General features: G+C 39.6%; 1 protein-coding gene and 1 long non-coding RNA gene across 4 annotated transcripts; one reads left to right on the forward strand and one right to left on the reverse strand.

Annotated features, from left to right (window-relative positions):
• Nucleotides 1-6,168: 6,168 nt before the first annotated feature.
• LOC134227658 (angiopoietin-2-like) lies at nt 6,169-10,362 on the reverse strand. 2 transcript variants are annotated; one of them, XM_062709308.1, is made up of 6 exons: nt 10,239-10,362; nt 9,614-9,936; nt 8,813-9,558; nt 7,429-7,702; nt 7,105-7,368; nt 6,169-7,036 (listed from the first exon to the last, which is right to left on the reverse strand). In XM_062709308.1, exons 1-6 carry the CDS (start codon nt 10,263-10,265, stop codon nt 6,853-6,855), a joined length of 1,818 nt encoding a protein of 605 aa, XP_062565292.1. In that variant the 5' UTR covers nt 10,266-10,362; the 3' UTR covers nt 6,169-6,852. The 2 variants fall into 2 exon arrangements, with proteins under 2 accessions (XP_062565292.1, XP_062565293.1); XM_062709309.1 differs by having other exon boundaries at nt 6,170-7,036; nt 7,429-7,699.
• A 9,615-nt stretch (nt 10,363-19,977) lies between these two features.
• On the forward strand, nt 19,978-20,913 carry LOC134225829 (uncharacterized). 2 transcript variants are annotated; one of them, XR_009983336.1, is made up of 4 exons: nt 19,978-20,091; nt 20,167-20,386; nt 20,671-20,783; nt 20,852-20,913. It is a non-coding gene; the product is annotated as an uncharacterized LOC134225829 (long non-coding RNA). The 2 variants fall into 2 exon arrangements; XR_009983337.1 differs by lacking the exon at nt 20,167-20,386 and having other exon boundaries at nt 20,003-20,091.
• Nucleotides 20,914-20,939: the final 26 nt, after the last annotated feature.

Consider the following 20,939-nt stretch of genomic DNA (forward strand, 5'->3'; position numbering starts at 1 on the left):
GGTTTTCAAAACGTCAGTAAGAACAGCTGATCTAACGAACCGACGTTTGATTGAAAATCCACGTTTCTTGCGACAAGACCCGAGATAGCTTGTTTTGAATATTTTCTCCAGCACTTTAATTTGATAAGATCACTATTATTATCACTATTATCATCTACGTTAATTACTAGAGTTTCATGGTCGGTTATTTTCAAATCACAAATCGTTACCGTACTAACGGAATCGAAATTAGAATATACATGATCAATTAAAGTTCTACTGTGCTGAGAAATACGTGTGTAATCGAAGACCTTTTGTTTCAAATCAAAAAAGTCTGCTAACCGTTTCAAATGATTCGAATTATGGATGTCACACCAATTGATGTTAAAATCGCCAGCGAGTATATTTAATTTACTAGGATCTATGAACATCTCCAACCAGTTCTCCAAAATTTCAACAAATCGCTGGTCATTTGAACTGGGAGAGTGATATAAAACTCCATAGTTACCCATCTTCATGCCACGTTCAACTTCAACGTTCATCTCATAGCTCCGATATTGGTCCTACGAAAAACAAAGAAATGAAAAGGTATTTGATTTGTTTATTATTTTTGTGATTTTTTTCAGCAGTGAGCATGCATGTTAGCAAAAAGAAGTGACGAAATTGGTGCCGTATTTCTGTGTTTCGCAATGAGATGAATATATGTACAGTGAGATTGAAAACGGAACAGTTCCCCTACAAAGCCTACAAAAATTATATCTGCCGCAATTGTGACAACAAGGGCCATTTGGCCAAGGTTTGTCCATCGAAAGATAAGAAGCAATCAATAGAGAATCGTAGTTCGAAAGTGAATCATTTGCGAGTCAACAAACTCGATGTTCCTCCGCCGGTGGAAATGCAAGTTTTTGTGAATAAACACACGGTCAATTTTCAAGTCGATACCAAGACAAATTCCGTTGGCGTTTAAAGAAAAAGTTGAAGCAGAACTCAACAGGCTGGAGAGCTCCGGTATCATTTCAAAGGCCCCATTCATTTGAAGCTGAATGGAGTACACCATTAGTGCCAGTTATGAAGAAAGACTCTTCATTACGTTTATGCGCCGATTATCGTGTCACGGTGAATCCGTTTCTATTGGATGACCGCCACCCGTTTCCTGTTATAGAAGATATTTTTGCTGCTCTCCAAGGAGGAAGATATTTTGCGAAATTGGACTTGAAAAACGCTTATTACCAGCTCGAAGTTGATGAAACGAAGAGGATTTTAGCGTGGAGCACCCATCGTGGAGTTTATTGGATGAATCTGTGGTAGATGTACCATTTGGCACAAAACCAGCATGTTCAATTTTTCAAGGCACGTTAGAAATAGTTCTTCAGGGCTGTCGTGATACCGTTATTTACCTAGATGACGTCCTGGTTGCAGGAGCGACAGTACAAGAGCTTCTGGAGAACCTGGAAATAGGGGGAATGACGGCTTTGGCAGGTTTTGTTCTATTATTGGCAGGGGGGTTTTTTACGACTGACTCTGCTCAAATTTAGCCCAAACATTCTTTGCATATTAAAGAATATTGTGGCCAAATTTCATAAAATTTGGTCGACAAAAACCCCCCTGATAATAATAGAACAAAACCTGCCAAAGCCGTCTTTCCCCCTAGTTTTAAACCGTTTAAAAGATTCCGGGTTCCTGTTGAATAAAGACAAATGTGAATTTTTCAAGCAAATTGTAGCATACCTAGGACATGTTTTTGATGAAGATGGATTACACAAAGATCCAGAGAAAGTGAGAGCCATTTTAGACGTGAAACCACCAGCTGATGTCAAGGACGTTGTCCAAGCTTGGCGCAGTGTTTGAAGCCTCTATATGAACTGTTGAAGGACGGTGTGAAATTCTCCTGGGCCAACAATCATCAACAAGCATTTGAGAAAGCGAAGAAGCACAGACATACAGACGTCTCACTGTACATAGGTTCCATAGTTCATCTTTTTAACGGGGGATTCAATTTTTTGTAGGTGGACGATTGGCCACCGATGGCGCTTCCATCGATTTTGCTTGTGTTTGACATTTGCACACTACCGCTACCTGATTGCCTCTTGTCCATCTACAGTGCATTTTGCATTGGGCGATAATGTTTTCGTGACGATGATTTTTATTGCATTTTGATCTAAGTGAGACGTCTGTTTCTCAGTGGAAGAAGCTTCTTTCCGAAGATACCGTTTTGGCTCACTATAATCTCAATCTTCCTGCTAGGTTATACTGTGACGCATCTAACGAAGGAATTGGAGCTGTGATAACTCACGTTTTCTCAAAAAAAATCTGAACGGCCGATTTCATTTGCGTCTCGGATTTTCAAAAACATGAGGCCGGATATTCCGTCATTGATCCGTCCGATCTACTATGGCATCAACAAGTCTAGCAACTATCTGTTTGGCTGTCACTTTAGGCTCATGACCGACCATAAGCCATTGACTGGGTTGCTCAATCCGAAGGGTATCCCAACCATAGCAGCTGGACGGTTACAACGATGGGCGGCATTCCTGGCGATTATGACATTCGTCATGTGAAGGGTGTGCACAATGTCCCAGCTGATTTTCTTTCAAGATTTCCGTTACGCTGTAAAGACGACGAGAATGATGAAGATACCGTAAGCTACTTGAATTTCATTGAAGTTGAAACGCGTTCGTTGGTGAAACGGAAGCAGATTGTTGTAGAAAGCCGAAGAGATAAGCTTATCGGCCGAGTTGTCAATTACGTCCAGTCTGGGTGGCCAAATATTATACAGGAAGATGAATTGAAAACATTCTATCAAAAACATGATGAACTAAGCGTAGAAGAAGGTGTTTTACTTTGGGGCTATCGTATAGTTGTTCCCACCAAGCTGAGTAAGATGTTGCTGGATGAACTTCACAAGGTACATTTGGGAATCGTAAAAATGAAAAGTATGGCCCGATCTTACTTCTGGTGGCCAAACTTGGATAGCGACATCGAGACGCTAGGAAAAAAAATGTGAACTGTGTATTCAGCAACGACCAGGAAGAAGTGATTCTGTTTCGCCTTGGCGACTGACGTCTGCACCACGAGACAGAGTTCACATGGGTCTTTTTTCGTTTTGTGGATCGGATTTTTTTGTAATGGTTGATGGCTACAGCAAATGGATTGAAGTCTTTCCAGTTCGCACATTGACGTCCAAAGAAACAATTGAGAAAATTTGTGAATATATTTCAAGGTTTGGTACAATTACCACTTTGGTGTCTGACAACGGAACTGCATTCACGTCGGAAGAATTTCAAGAGTTTTGCAAATCAAGAGGAATCAATCATTTGCGAACCGGCACAGTCCGTGTTCGAATGGTGCCGCAGAAAATGCTGTGAAAACAGTGAAAACTGCTTTGAAGAAGCTTAGCCACGATGCAGTTTTTCAGAAGAAATCGATGTCCATGATGATAAGCTCTTTTCTGGAAATGTATAGAGCTTCGAAGCATGCAACGACAGCGGAAAGCCCATTTAAATTAATGTTCGGTAGAGAAATGAGATAGAGGTTTGATTTGTTAAAGTTTGATGCTGTAAAACGCCAAAGCGACACTATTGAAAAGATGAATAGCAAAAAGAAGTCACCAACATTTGTTGTTGGGGAATCTGTATACGTCAGAGACTACAGAAATCCAAAGAAAGTAACTTGGATACGTGGAAAAATCTTGAAAAAGCTTGGAGCTGTAATATTCGAATGCTCGTCGGACACACTTGGTATTATCAGACGGAGAAGTAATCAAATCCTAAAGTACCCGTAAGACGACTATGAAGAAGGAAAAATAAATACCAACCACTGTGAATTCAACAACGACGATGCAGATTCGGATGCAAGCTTCGTTTCGCTTGAAGATGATACGGAGGAGATTCAAGCAAACCATCAATTGATCGGAACATATGTTACGAGGTATAATCGAGTTGTTCGGCCACCAAGACGCTAGGAGGGGGAGTAGTTGTGGCATAGCCGCCATGCTTGGTATGCGGAAGTTGCTAAGCATAATAAACAACCAACCGGAAATCATCTAGGGAATCCATTTGTTATAATTGTGTATTAGTCATTCCATTATCTACTCTCAAATAAAGTAGTTGTATGTTTGAAGCCTTCATTCATTCCCTCGATATTTTACAGTATAATAGTGAATAAGAGTTAAATGGAGTTTGCGCTAAAAATATCGAAAAAATTAAAATTGTTCTAGATCCCCGATAAAACATCCGACTATATGAAAAATAAGACCATGCACTTCCACGTGGTGAGTATTTCAGAAAAACGTTTTGCCTTTCTCGTACAACTAAGTTGTACCGAAAGGCTATCATTTCACTCCAAATTCGAACTTTTGATAGAAGTCCCGGAGACCCATAGTGTTATATACCATTCGACTCAGCTCGATGAGCTGAACAAATGTCTGTCTGTCCGTGTGTGCGTGTGTGTGTGTATGTGTGTGCGTGTGTGTGCGCACAAAATGCCATAAAAAACATTAGCCAAATTTTTACATAGAAACTCTTAACCGATTTTCTTGCAACAACATGCATCCGACAGAGACTAAAACGCTGTTGATCACTATTGAATTTCATAATAATTGCAAATTGCAAAAAATAGATAATATTAAAATAGTGATGACATATAGTGACATAGAACAATGTGTGTTATGAAATGTGTTATGAAAAATGCCTTGCATCTATGAATATTTTTAAAGTTTATCCGCGGCTTGCTCCCATTAAGAGTTTCATCGTACTATAAAGATGCTCGTGTTGCACGCATTTAGGCGTAAGTATGCTCTTCGTTCAGTTTCATAGTACTATGAAATTGTCCGAAAGTCAAAATTCGAACATAGGAAATTCGAGAAACTTTTGGCAGCGCCATCTGTCGTCTACTAGTGTAAATTTTCTATCATAACATTAGACGGTGTAACTGTTTTGCCTTTCTTGTACATCATCGAGGTGTAAGCGTAAAGGCTACATTTATTACATTTTTGCGCGAGAAAGGCGCCATCACCGCTAGGTGGATTAATCTGGTTTTTTTTTTATAAAATAAAATATTCCCACATAAACTTACGTCTCTGATACCGTACGGGCTGTTTGTTGCTTCCTCTATAACGCTGAATTTAACGTGTTGAAGACGTTTAAAGACAAGACAATCTGTGTTAAAGTCAAGTCCATTGAACGTTTTGTTAAAAAGTGTCATCATTAATTGATTATTTCACGTTTGTGCCCGTTAATTTCACAAAATATCCGTTTCTGAAAAGCTGTTCCGTCGACCATTGCTTAATAAAACCATAACAATGCATTGTGAGAAATGCTCTCTCGTTATCACCGCGACTGATCTCCATACGGTGTGTGAAGGGATGTGTGCTAAGAAGTTCCACGCTGACTGTGTTGGAGTAACAGAAACTGATCTGTATGCTTTATCCACAAATATAATTTGGATGTGCAACACCTGCATGGAAATGTTCTGCAAGATCAGGGCAGCGAATGAAATCTGATGCTGCCACTATAACCGAACCAATGGATGTCGCTACAAACACCGAACCATACCGCTCATTGGAAAGCGAAATTGATCAACTGAAACGTACCGTCGCTCATGTGGTCCAAACGCTTGCTGACATCGTCGAGAAACCAGCTACCGCCGCTCAGTGTTTGCATTCTACACCCATGTCTACCTATAGCCATCATGAATGTTCTAATGAGATAGCTTGCTCATCACAATGTGCCGAGAAGGAAAGTGAAACGTTCTCGCTGTACTTATCTAACATCGATACTTGTGCTACTGAAAACGATGTACGGCTAATGGTATCCCGTTGCCTTGGCACTTCAATGACGACTTTTCATAATGTGGTTAAGCTTGTGCCGAAATGGAAGAATTTAAATGAAATGGATTATATATCGTTCAAGGTTGTTTTGACTATGGAACAAAAAGCATTGGCACTAAATCATTCAACTTGGCCTAAAGGTATAAATTGCCGCGAATTTTTGACTAAAGTTAACGAAACTTGGAAACCGTAAAATTGTAATTGTAAATGTGTCTGTATGAATTATGTAACGTCAAAAAAGGAGAATGAAGTTTTGTTTTTGTAGTTGTTTGTAAGTTGCTCAAAAATATTGATGTTTGTGTGATGTGCAATTATGAAATCTGTTATTAATTTGTTGTTATTGAGTTGATGAAATCAGTTATTTATTAATGCTATTATTTCCTAGTTATAAGATGTTCAATAAGACCATGTTCGGTCAGTTGGATCTAATAAAATACAAAGACACCGTAACCATTCTATACCACTCAATTTGTACTCCATCGTTTGAAGATTCAATTCAATCCACCAATTTCAGTCATTCGATACTTTACAGCCTTCTTATTCATTCACCCTTTTGAGATCTGCCTTAAGAGTATTCAGCCTTTTGTGCTTCAGCTTCCCGTGTGGCACCCATTATTTTGTCGAAACATAACTTTAGAACTGTTTTAGTGTTTTCGGTACATTCATGTATTCAAATTGCCTAAATGATAAGGCAGAGAATATATTTTTGAAATATTTTGGGACGATGAAATGCTGAAATTTTTTTGAACATTTATTTTTGCGAGTAATTAATGAGGCAATTTTAAAAAACTTTTCAGACAGTTTTCTAATCTTCACGTTGAGAACTTCTTCGAGCTCGGATTTGAACGTAGCAAATGTTTATTTAATACTAATGACACACTGGTGGTACAAGTACCATGGTACAAGAATCTTGAAATGAGTACCATACCAATTATTGTCTTTATTAAATATAGTCTTGGAATAATTTTCTTGTTCTCTTGTACCATGGTACAAGTACCACAGGTGTGTCCTTAGTATAATAATTATCATATTATAATTTTAAGTAATTATGGATCCTGTGGATGAGGAAAATCATCGTTTTCGGGAGCCCACACATCCCTCGGGCGTATCATCATGACAGTCGACTTCAGAGAGTAATCACCCAACCACGTTTCCCACAGAATTCCAGTTGACTTGTGAGCTTCGGGATTTTCAGCGTAGTAGATGCCATTCAGATTAGATTCAGCACAGCTAAAATTAGTATATGATAATTATACATTACAATGACAGAGCGTTTAATAAACATTTTATAATACAACCTGTTGAACCACCATCCGCTACCGTATGTTAAGGCGCATGAAAAAGAACCATTTGATTTATCATTTGAGCGATCATACGTGCTGAAATCCTGATCGTGATGGTAACTCAATGCGTCGGAAGCATTACCCTGGTAGTCGGAGATCATCAAATTGAAATTGAACTGCTCGGTATCTATTCTGAAGGTTTTGTATTCTGCATAAGCAAAGTTCCCTTCAAAATCGAACAACTCAATTCTTAACTCAACATTATCATCGTATGTGAGCCTACAATTATAAAAAAATGAGTTAAAGGTATATTTTCTCCGATGAATTGAAAATGCTGACATGTGAATGAAATTGTTGCCAAACCAAAACTCGCTGTTTAAATCACCAAACCCGTTCTTGTATTCGTTCCACGATCGGTTAAAGTTTTCCTGCAAATCAGTATGTAATCGCCTTTGGATAACCGTCCAGGCTGCACCTTCTGAGGCAAATTTACAGTATCGCCTGTTGATGTCTCGGTTAGCGTCGTTCAACTCGATTGAACTGAATGTATAGACACCATCCTCTCGCACGGTTAACTGATGGCAGCCCTGCTTGTCTGGTTGATGAAAATCTACTAGAAGTGATGAACACTTTGTTAGTTTGTCTTGAATTGAAGCAACCTAAAACCCTAAATAATAGAATGCTTCCAAAGAAAATAATCCAGAATGTACCTAATGAAAATTAACGATTTATGACCTTTTTGTTGTTAATTTTGTAATTAATCTTTTTTGATGTAGCACAACATTTCACATGAAATGTTTGTTTAATCTATAAATAGTATTCGTTCTGGAGAAATGAGAATAAATATCAAAACTATTCAAACATGTTTGGTTTTTGAGCTTTACATTGCGAATTGATATTCCAAATACCATTAACTACCAAAGTATTGAAAATATTTTTATAACATAAAACACATATTGTCAGTTTCGCTGGTAACAAAACGCGCCGATCACTTTTTAAGCACCTTTAAAATCGTCGCCAATATCATTATTTTCAATCTGTGGTAGTTCAAAGCCAAATTATGAAAATATGCATGAAAAACAGTACTAAATTTCGGGAAATAATGTGATTATTGAAATCAAACAATTTTGTTCACAGTTGATCTGACAGATCTTATGGCCATTTTTGCTGGCGACGATTTGCTTTGCGACGATTACAAATCGTCGCGGCCGATAAGGTGGGAAATTGATAATATATATATTTATATATATTATATATCTAATATTTTTATAACATATAAAACCCTCTGTTAGTCTGGCGAGAAATCGCGTAGGATTGTCCATCCGGAGATAATGAATTAGATTCTCGATACGGGTGAATACACGGATGCAAAAAAAAAAAATCTCGATATGGACTATGATGTTCTCGGGTGGGAAATATTCTTGACTACCAGGGCACGATGTGTACATTGTTCTTGCCACACAAAGGATAGAAAAGCTTTCAATCAATAACTGTGAAATGCTATTAGGACACTAAGTTTAAAAGCTGGTCAAGTTCTTGTTGGAACGTAGAGCCAAAAGAAGAAGAACCACCATGAAAGCATCATTATTAAGTGTTTCACTGTACACTGTACTGTACACTGTCAGAAAAATCAAAATAATTTGTCTGGCACATGAGTTCACATTTTTAAAGTTCCTCAATAGTTTACGAACGAAAAATAACTGAAAGGAAGTAACTAACTAACCTAAATCATTTTCGATAATATCGAGTTTTGATACACTAAAATCATCTTCTGTCGTAGTCGTGGCAATATCCTCGTTAGTTTCGGTTGTCACATCGAGACTGGTCACTCCAACTGAGACTTCATTTTGGATCTGACACTGTAAACTGTTCCTTTTCTCGATTTTATTATCCACATTAATAACCAACCGTTCTATACGCTTCAACAGAATATCAGCACTATTTGTAAAAGTTGTAATTTCGTGATCAGTTCTTTTACAGCAACTCCAAATTTGCTCAAACTGATTAGCTTCCAAATCGTAGATTCTAATCGTGCGCTCATCAACGGATCGTAGCGTGTTCGCTAGACTTTCGAGCGATCGTGCATTCTTTCGGCTGGTTGCAATATCCTTCAATTTCTTCGTAGCAAGTTTATCGAGAAAGTCATCCACTTCGTCATCAAATTCTTGCGCTTCTTTTTTCGCTTTGCCATTTCCGTTGCCGTTCTTTTTTGGGCAGTTTGATGAATTTAGTTCTAGGCGGTTCAACTGCTTCTGGAGGTTGCCAATTTTAGTTAGCACTGCGCTCTGGTCATGCGGTTCGTTTCGATCATTGCGACGCGCTCGGTAAGAGCTTGATAACGCATAAACAGTTTTCGTAATGTCATGAAGTTTCTCATTAACAACGTCAACTTTATCAAAAATGTGTTGAATTTTGAAGTCTATGTTCGATAATTTTACTTCTAAATGATGGGGAGTGTTTTCTTGGCTTCTGGAAAGACAAAATGTGATCATAAGTAGATTCTGCATGATGATGCCAAACTAACTTCTTGATTAAATCTAATTTATGATCCACAGATTTCATATGCTCGGTCCAAGCCCCGATGTGGTGCTGAAATACATCCCAAATCTGAGATTTCTCCTGAAGAGTTTTTACATTGCTGTCGATACTGGTCATTGTTGTCAAAACGTTGAGCATTCGTTGTTCTAGATTTATCAGATAATGCGTATTAAATTTTTCCAATTGGGCTTTAACTTCTTGCAGCTGCTTTCTAAGACCATCGCGTGACAAATGATCTTCAAACGCATCGGTGTCGGAGATCGCTTGTAGGCCATTCGCCAAGAATGTCAAAAATACCAAGAGTATATGCTGAAATTTAAGACATAATATACAATAATCTTGTAATCCATTTAGATAGTTATGTTTCTATCAAATATAATGCACAATTTCCTCGAGTACGCCTATGGTTGCTTGCGGTTGGAATCTCCAAAAATAGTCTCTAAATTTAGACACTAAAAAGAATTGTTTATACTATCCAGTTATCCGGTGTTGAATGTCAATGCCGAGGTTTTCTTGCAATAACTGTTTTTTATTCGCATTATTTGATACATAATAAAATTTAACTAAAATCCAACACCTTTGCTAACGAATGCTTAAAGTTTATTACTCACCATTTGCAAATATTTACGTCGGACCATTTTTTTCGTGCAAATTTATTCACTAGATTTAAACCAATGATCAGATTGATGAAACCAAAACTGGTGGTTAATGATCTTCTCCCCTCGAACGTTTCAACCGAACTGATGCGATGTAGAATCTGCTTTGAGCATTAGCAGCACATATGGCATACGCACGCGACAAGGATATCCCAGTCCAAGCTTCATGTGCGCATGTGCTCTTTGATGCGTTCAATCAGCTTTTGACTACTCTGAAAAATTGGCGCGCAACAGTGATGATATGTACATACATTGCCATTGCATATCGCAAACAAAGCTACACTTTCCAAGTTGCTTGCATTTTGGAAACATGTGGCTACCAAGTGTGGAACGATACACTTTCACGTTCCAGACGCATCAGCATCGTCATTCGAATTAACTATGAAAAATAGAAATTCAGGATACAAAATTATGTGATCCCATTGGCATTCATATTAATTTTTTATTTATATTTTTTTTTATTTTATTTTTTTTACTAATTTTATTTGCTAATTATCTAATACATGCATTCATCTCTTAGACTAGGTGTTCCGTGTTTTCTTAAAACTGTCATCCTTATTTGCTATGTTACATTTTTAGTTATTATTAATACATTTAAATTGCCTCTGGCAGTTAGGATTTTTCCTCTGGTTGAATTGAACCATGTAGGAATTGCAATGTTTTCAACTTAAACTAATTAATACTAAGGGTATAAGCTAATCGTTGCAATAGAAGATTGCAACGATTTTTTATCTAAAATTGGAAATTATTTTGTTGGACATTTGTTGCAATGTCTCAATATTAGAAATTCCATGAAGTTCATTGGTACTAAACCACGGAGGCAACTTCAGAATCATTTTCAAAATTTTATTTTGAATCCTCTGGAGATAGTCTTCTTTCTGTTATTGCAGTAACTAGTCCATATTGGCACAGCATACAACATGGCTGGTCTAAAAATTTGTTTGTAAATCAAAAGTTTGTTCTTAAGACAAAGTTTTGATTTTCTGTTTATAAGTGGATTATTGTTACATTTGGTTTTGTCTTTTCGCCATTTGTCAATAACATTTTTTTCCATCTTCATGCGCTGGAATTGGCTTTTGAGGTTTTTAAAGAATGTTTGTTAATTTCCAAAAGGGTTTCGAACTGGGATCCAACTTCGAGACAATATTCTCAAAGTTGGTATTTCTCAGAATAGCGAAACGTTTTGCCTTTCTCGTATACAAAGTATAGGTACGTAAAGGCTATATGATCACTTCAAAACCGAACTTTTGATAGAAGGCTCGGAGACCCATAGTGTTATATACCAATCGACTCAGCTCGACGAATTGAGGTGATATCTGTATGTGTGTGTATAAAAATGTGAGACACACTTTTTGGTACATAGCATTATTCACACACACATAGACACACTTTGGCACAGCAAATGCTGGGTAAAGCGTACCATTGGTACTTCGCGTACCTGAAGGAATAAAATAGACCCCATCTCGCGGTTTTTAGCCTCTTACCCAGCAACTCCTATCCCTACCTTCCCGTGGTGCTGGCCGGGATACGAGCAGCCTTAGGGAAGATCGGGTAGCCAACCCCAGTGGGAACTATGGTCGTATGCTGACAGCGAAGGAGGGGTTTGCTCCTCTCCGGAGGTGCAAATCTTACTGAGCGTCTGTTCTCCATGTCAGGATCGGCTCACAACAGCGTCTGTTCTCCTTGTTAGGGGCGGCTGATCATCGTCCGAGTGCCAGCGAGGGACGCTAAGTGAAACTGTGCACCATGGTCCACCGGTAATAAGTAGGAATGGTGCTCCCGAAATTTAGGGGGTTTGGTGTCAGGCCCTGCAAGCCAGCCAAAAAACCCACGCAACGAACAATAAACAAGAGAATACGGACCGGACCCATCGGCGTAGTTCACTGGGACGAAAAGGGACTTGCGATTGGAAACTTGGTTCGTGGAACTGCAAATCTCTCAACTTCATCGGGAGCACACGCATACTCGCCGATGTGCTCAAGGACCGTGGATTCGGCATCGTAGCGCTGCAGGAGGTTTGTTGGAAGGGGTCAATGGAGCGAACGTTTAGAGTGGTTTAGAGGTAATCATACCATCTACCAGAGCTGCGGCAACACACACGAGCTGGGAACAGCTTTCGTAGTGATGGGCGATATGCAAAGACGCGTGATCGTGTGGTGGCCGATCATTGAAGGAATGTGCAGGTTGAGGATCAAAGGCCGGTTCTTCAACTTCAGCATAATCAACGTCCATAACCCACACTCCGGAAGCACTGATGATGATAAGGACGCATTCTACGCGCAGCTGGAACGTGAGTACGACAGCTGCCCAAGTCACGACGTCAAAATCATCATAGGAGATTTGAACGCTCAGGTTGGCCAAGAGGAGGAGTTTAGACCGACTATTGGGAAGTTCAGCGCTCACCAGCTGACGAACGAAAACGGCCTACGACTAATTGATTTCGCTGCCTCCAAGAATATGGCCATTCGCAGCACTTACTTCCAAGACAGCCTTCCGTATCGGTACACCTGGAGATCACCACTGCAGACAGAATCACAAATCGACCACGTTCTGATTGATGGACGGCACTTCTCCGACATTATCGACGTCAGGACATATCGTGGCGCTAACATCGACTCTGACCACTATCTGGTGATGGTTAAATTGCGCTCAAAACTATCCGTCATCAACAATGTTCGATACCGACGACCGCCGCGGTACGATCTAGAGCGACTGAAGCAACCTGATGTCGCCACAGCATACGCGCAGCATCTCGAGGCAGCGTTGCCGGAAGAGGGTGAGCTCGATGGGGCCCCTCTTGAGGACTGCTGGAATACAGTTAAAGCAGCCATTAACGACGCAGCGGAGAACAACGTCGGGTATGTGGGACGAAGTCGACGGGACGATTGGTTCGACGAAGAGTGCAGACAGATTCTGGAGGAGAAGGACGCAGCGCGGGCGATCGCGCTGCAGCAATGTACCCGGCAGAACGTGGAACGTTATAGACGGAAGCGGAGACAGCATACCCGCCTTTTTTCAGGAGAAGAAACGCCGCCTGGAAGAAGCGGAGTGCGAGGAGATGGAACAGGTGTGCCGTTCTCAAGAAACACGCAAGTTCTATCAGAAGCTCAACGCATCCCGCAAAGGCTTCGTGCCGCGAGCCGAAATGTGCCGGGATAAGGATGGGAGCATCTTGACGGACGAACGTGTGGTGATCGAAAGGTGGAAGCAGCACTACGAGGAACATTTGAATCGCGCTGAGAGTACAGGCAGTGAAAGTCAAGGCAGCGGAGGCAAATCCTTCAAAAATGCCGTGAATACCAGGTCCCAACGCACCATCTGTTCGTTGATTTCAAGGCGGCATACGACAGTATAGACCGCGTAGAGCTATGGAAAATTATAGACGAGAACAGCTTCCCTGGGTAGCTTACCAGACTGATCAAAGCAACGGTGGATGGTGTGCAAAACTGTGTGAAGATTTCGGGCGAACACCCCAGTTCGTTCGAATCGCGCCGGGGACTAAGACAAGGTGATGGACTTTCGAGCCTGTTGTTCAACATTGCGCTAGAAGGTGTCATGTGGAGAGCCGGGTGTAACAGCCGGGGTACGATTTTCAACAGATCTAGTCAATTTATTTGTTTCGCGGATGCCATGGACATTGTCGGCCGAACATTTGCAAAGGTGGCAGAACTGTACACCCGCCTGAAACGTGAAGCAACAAAAGTTGGACTGGTGGGGAATGCGTCAAAGACAAAGTACATGCTTGTGGTTGGAACCGAGCGCGACAGGGCCCGCCTGCGAAGCAGTGTTACGATAGACGGGGATACCTTCGAGGTGGTCGAGGAATTCGTCTACCTCGGATCCTTGCTAACGGCTGACAACAACGTTAGTCGTGAAATACGAAGGCGCATCATCTGTGGAAGTCGGGCCTACTACGGGCTCCAGAAGAAACTGCGGTCGAAAAAGATTCGCTACCGCACCAAATGTGTCATGTACAAGACGCTAATAAGACCGGTTGTCCTCTACGGACATGAAACATGGACTATGCTCGAGGAGGACTTGCAAGCACTCAGGTATTCGAGAGACGGGTGATTAGGACCATCTTTGGCGGTGTGCAAGAAGACGGTGTGTGGCGGCGAAGAATGAACCATGAGCTCGCTCAACTCTACGGCGAACCCAGTATCCAGAAGGTAGCTAAAGCCGGAAGGGTACGATGGGCAGGACATGTTGCAAGAATGCCGGACAGCAACCCTGCAAAGATGGTGTTCGCTTCCGATCCGGCAGGTACGAGACGCCGTGGAGCGCAGCGAGCGAGATGGGCAGACCAGGTGCAAAACGACTTGGCGAGCGTGGGGCGTATCCGAGGATGGAGAGATGTATTGTGTATTGTGGCGTCAAATTGTTGATTCAGTGTTATCCGTTTAGATGTTAACTAAATAAATGAATGAATAGACACACTTTTTGGTAGCATAGCAACAAGTTGCAGTCGACGCGGATTGCGGTCTAGTTGTTTCCTATTGAAAATTGGCCCGATCGATCATTGCGTTCCAAAGTTATTGGAAAAAACATTGTCGCTCCTTGGGAAAAACAAATTTCAAAAACGAAAAACTTTTTTTTTTCAAAGATTGCAACAATGCATTTAAATGACCGCAAATGCATATGAATTGATGGAAAGAGTAAAATCTATCCCCCTAATTTTATTTTACAAATCTCGCCAAATAACTTTCAACGCGGAATCGCGAGTTCTTTGGTATTGCCTTCGCCTCACATTTTTAAGACGGATCAGTAGCTGAAGATCGTCGTCAATAATAATGGAGTTGAATTTAATTTCACATTTAGGAATTGCAATGCCTCTGGCTTCGACAATTAAATTTGTCAAAGATACGAGAGCATTATCAATATCACTTCTGGTATCGAGAGGAATATCAACATCAAATTTCCTATCAATATACAGTTTTATATAAATGCCAATTTATGATAATTAAAAGTAGAGCTGATTGGATTGTTAATGGCTTGTTGTGAGATTTCAAACGTCACAGGAAGGTGATCAGAGTCAAAGTCAACATGAGTTACCAATTGGCCACACAGCTCACTTGAATCCGTTAAAACTTAATCAATTGTAGAAGGATTTCGACTGGAAGAAAAACAAGTTGGTCCATTGGGATATTGAATAGAATTCAACACCATACATCCATCACTATTGTAACATGCTCTTTATGAGTGACTATTGTGAAATAAAATCAGATCTTCTACAGTTTTTCTCGGAAGGCAAATTCCGTGTTTCATTTACTGAGAAGTAGCAAACCACTCTGCCCACAGGTTATGGGACCAGCGATCGCTAGTAGAACTGGAACCAGCGCGATGGACTACCCGTATCAGCAAACCGAAGAGGACAAGCGGATTGTCCGTGCGACCCATATGTCCTATGGGATGGAGCAACACTTCCCCATTTGGAAGATGCGGGCGGAGATGGCTCTGCGCAGAATGGGTATTCTCGCAGTTCTCCAGAGGGAGCCACAAAACGAGGAATATTGGAAGGCACCGGCGAACGAAGACAGAGATGCTAAGAAATCTAGACTGGCGAAAATTGATGCGCGTCAGAAGCAAGACGATGCAGCTCATCTGCTCATGGATGACGGATGTTCCTTTGAGAACGATCATGGGCAAGTCAACAGCAAAAGCAATGATGGATACATTGAAAGACCACTATGAGAGGAAAGCTTTATGGGTTGAAGGACGTTTGCTTCAACTCATTGAGTGAACTTTTCACTGAACATCATGATGTGCTTTATCAGCTGGAAACCAATGGGGACCCACTGAGCTACAAAGACAAAGTTCAAACACTACTCAACGCAGTTCCGATGAAGTACAGTAGTGTGTTGAATGCCCTAATGGTAATGAAGCAGGAGGACTTCGATACATTGTCACTAGCATCCATCAAAAGAATGCTCCTCAACGCTGAATTGAACGCTGAACGATCTACCGCTGAAGACTGCAACGTAGGTTTCGTTGCTAGAAGGAAGAGATTCGAAGAGAAACCATCCAAGAAGCCCTCGAAGCAGCACATTGAATGCTTCAAATGTGGAGAAAAGGGACACTACCAGAACAAGTGCCCTTCCAACTCAAACAACTACCGTTACTCGAAGGTTGCCACCGTTGAGGATGTTGAGGATCTCGCAGGAAATGTTGAAAACATTGCCCTCATTGCAAACCGCACGAAGAAAAGGAGACTCGCTTGTGTACTTGACTCAGGCGCCAGTGATCACATGTTCCGAGATGGCGAAGCTTTATGGGACGTGAGAAAGCTCCAGAAGCCAACGGAAATTTGTGTTGCTAAGGCTGGACAGCGTATCCAAGCGACAAAAGTTGGCAATGTTAAACTAAACTCTGTTGTTGGTCTCAATAAAGTAAAAGCTTTGAAACTGTACAATGTTCTTTTTGTTGATGAACTTCATACAAATCTGATTTCAGTCAGGAAGATTGAATCTGAGGGGAACAGCATTGTTTTTCAAAATGGCAACGTCAAGGTTTTTGACAAAAACGGTAAAATAATAATGAGAGGTCAGAGAATAAATAACCTCTATTATTTGGACGTTTTTTGTGACTATCCAGATAGTTCAGCTCTACTGGGAAAAGTAAATGACAAACTAATGCAGTGTCATAAGAGATTGGGACATATTGGAATGACAAATCCTAAGAAACTTATTAGAAATCATATGGTTGATGATATGGATAGCATAAGTATCAGTAGACATGATAATATGTGGACCATGTCTTGCGGGAAATCAAAAAAGGTCACCATTTATCGACATGGCAATACCTAGGACAGTCAGGCCCTTGGAAGTGGTACATACTGATATATGTGGACCCTTTGAAAAGAAAACTTTCGACAGATTTAAATACTTCATAACATTATTGAAAACTTCACGGTCTTCACTGTCTATTGAAGTACAAAAGTAATGTTCTAGAAAGATTCAAACAGTACGAATCGATGGCTACAGCACATTTCAATATATGTTTGTTATATGTAAAATATATGTTTGTCAGGGAAAAAATTAGAGAAGGTTTACTTAAGGTACAATATATGCCAACAGATAAACAACTAGCAGATTTCATGACGAAACCGTTAGGATGTTGAATTGAGGGTGAGTGTTACATAACACGCTTTTGCTTAGAACTATTTTCGCACACTGTGCTATACGCCATATATACAATTCAACAGTTATTATTGTGCTTTCCTTTTGCACATTATTCGCATATAAGATTGTCTTGTTTATTCAACACCATACATCCATCACTATTGTAACATGCTCTTTATGAGAGACTATTGTGAAATAAAATCAGATCTTCTACAGTTTTTCTCGGAAGGCAAATTCCGTGTTTCATTTGCTGAGAAGTAGCAAACCACTCTGCCCACAAAAGACCAGGTTTTAAATATGTTTCAGTTATAATGGCAATGTGCACATTATGAACTGATAGGAAGTTGAATAATTCATCTTCCTTACCCTTTAATGAGCGGGCATTCCAATTTAAAATTTTCAAAGAATTATTTGAATCCATTTAAACGAAGTCCAATAACAATTCTTTGAGTAAATTTGATACCAACCTGAACAGCTTCAGTTTTGGTATTTGCTTTGAACATTGCATCAATCATGTGATGCAATTGTTCATTTAGAAAATCAAAGTCGCTACAAAGACATGCTACCTGAGTCGTCAGAACGAACGTTATTTTCCGTTGAAGAATGGTTTCAGAAATGAAATTTTGCCTGCCTGGAGCGATGCTTGCATAGGAGGGCGTGTTTGAAAAATTAGAATTTGACGAACTGTTCGTTACTCGGTGAGAGGTAGGAGCAAAATTTGTTCGTTGATTGTGGTGAGTATGAATTGCTCGACCGGCAAATGATTGCGGACTTTGAGCGTTTTAAATCTGTTTACCCGGCGAATCTATTGCAATTTCCCGTCATCAATTTTGCACGGGAATTCAAAACTTTTTTGTGTGAAGCGCATTCCCAGAAGTTGAATTTCTGATTGCCCCCACAATTGGTACACAGCAAAAAAAAAATTGTAAAGTGCGTCAACGTAATTCGAATGATGTTTCGGAATTCCAATGTAATGACAAAATATAGACGCAAATTGACATGCATTTGGATGTAATATTACACCGCCTGGAAATTACAATAAAATGGATTTATTATTTTTCACTACGTTACATTTGTGTAATATAACAATATTTATTTATTTAATATTACACAGTAATTCATGCAACCCAGCGTTCAGAAATAGTTATGGGTTATTACAAAAATCCAGTGTAAAATCACATTCAAAATAATGTGCGTTTCTTCAACACTGCTTAATTTGTGTTGACGGGTTTCGATTGCCTGGTGGTGTTTTGTTTAGCCGCTGCAATGTTGATGAATCGCTTGCAGAGTTTTTCTTTTGTAAGGTTTAAAATACTAAATTATGGTGAAATTTATGCACTGAGACATCAAAATAGTATCCGGTTCTATAGAATAGTAAGTATAAAGTTATTATTGCTCAAAAAGAATCTATATTTTTACAATATATTTTACTCTTTAATTATCATTTCAGCAATTTTCTGTTCCATTAACATCACTGCTGAAGATATTCCCAAATGCGGATGCTCCACGTACCCTGCACGACAAATCCATTATAATAGATCGCAGAAGGATTGATGTAAAGAACTCCGCGGCCACTTGGCAGGTTTCAGATCCCCCGTCCATGACTTTGACGCAACAAATAATAAAGTAGCTTAAAGAGCCGACATTTAAGTCTACAGATACTGTTGCTCCGAGGAATAACGATGTTATAAACAGTTCTCACAGATCCGTTCGAATGACATTCATCTTATATGCATTGGAAAGCCCGGATAAAAATTTACAGCAACTTGAATGACATAACCCATTGAAATACAATAGATTGTGTGGCAAACAATACAAACTATTGTACGCTTATTGTAAAATGTTCACGGTTGTAAAAGATCTTTATACTCCATTGCACAGTGACGTCACACACGACTTTTGACAGGTACTGGTCCTGTTGTTTACAGACGACTTTATTTTAATTTTGAGATACTTCTATCATTCTTTGGATTTTCTGATCGTTAATTACCTAAGCTTATCGATAATTACCAATATTTGAATGCGGAATGTATGGAATGTCTTCAACATCGTGAAATATGCAGATTTAATTTGGATCAAAAAAATTCTAAGTCCGAAACGTAAACAACAGGACCAGTACCTGTCAAAATAGTGAGGTTAGGTTTGCCGCGCGCAATGACCTATTGTACGTCCATTAAAATAACAATATATTTAAATGTTACCGATTCATTCTATTATATTTTTATTGTTCGCTTATGTTTAGTATTGCTCATCCAAAAACTAAACAAATTTTAAAAGTATTCGGTTTGGATGATCTGGAAATCCGTCTAATGTAATTGTATTAATATAATTTTGGAATATTTCATGGATTTATTATATTGATGAAATAACAATTGAAAACAATAAAATTACAATAGCTTTGCATATTAATTGAATAAAAATGTTATACCGATTCTCAAGTATATATTTTCATATTGTAGGTCTAGAAATGTTATGCAATAAAAAATTTAATTCAAAAAAATGAAAGGGAACAAAAACTTTTGCTTATCATTTTACTCGGAGAATGGCTGAATTCATTTGAGCGTGTACAGTTTTGTTTATAATTAGTGATGTTTAGAGATGAAAATAATGAAACTGTATGGTGCAGAAAGTGTCATTACAGTTTCTGATGCTGGGCAAGCGGTAGATCACTATACGGCTTCTGTACCGTGGTAAGTATTTAAAGTAAGTGCGCGTTAGAGCATCTTTACTGGGAGCGAGTATTTTGATCAGTGATGTCATTTTAGATTAGTCACTCTTTTTCGCATCGGTCACTATTTTCGGTTATCATTTTGGTGGCTGCATTCCGTACCGGTGACGTTCGACGTTTGATAGTTCATCAAATAGCAGCGCTGTTAAATTTGGTCACCTGTCAGCTGCGCTACTGTTTTAGCAGCGCGTTTAGTAGCGACCGGTGAAGTGTCAAGTAATGATACTGCGCTGACAAACGGTTTATACTCACCACCGGTAATCGTAATCTTAGGGTGCGGCCAGAGTAGACGCGAAGTGCGATGCGAAACGAAGCGTCCATACGATTTGACAGCTCCTTATTTTTGATTGTTATTCCCTTGCGTACAATTTTCGCGCGGCGTCGCGTAGACGCGTCTACTCTGGCAGGCACCTTATACTACATACAAAAGTTCAATGTACATAATGTACGCAGTGGTTCATCCCGAACAAAAAATAAATAAAAATTTTATCTTCATAATACCTGATGACATACCTGGTAACGTATCCTTGTTCCTTTACAGAAATGAAGCTTATGATAAATAAAATACTGCTGCTTGCTGTTCACTGATTCAAGATCGTTCAGTGGCTACCATTGGCCAATCTTACCAACGGGATATAATAAGAACTGATGTAGGTAATTTTTTCTTTTCTTATAAACTTCTAATAAAACTGACATTATTTAATAATTTACATTTTCCGCAGGTTTATGCACCAAGCCAAGTAACAGCAATGCGAGTTAAAATGAGTTAAAATCAAGTTTAAACTGGATTAAAATTAATTTGAAAATAAA

Source organism: Armigeres subalbatus, chromosome 3 (genome assembly GCF_024139115.2).
Source record: "Armigeres subalbatus isolate Guangzhou_Male chromosome 3, GZ_Asu_2, whole genome shotgun sequence".
NCBI lineage: Eukaryota > Metazoa > Arthropoda > Insecta > Diptera > Culicidae > Armigeres > Armigeres subalbatus.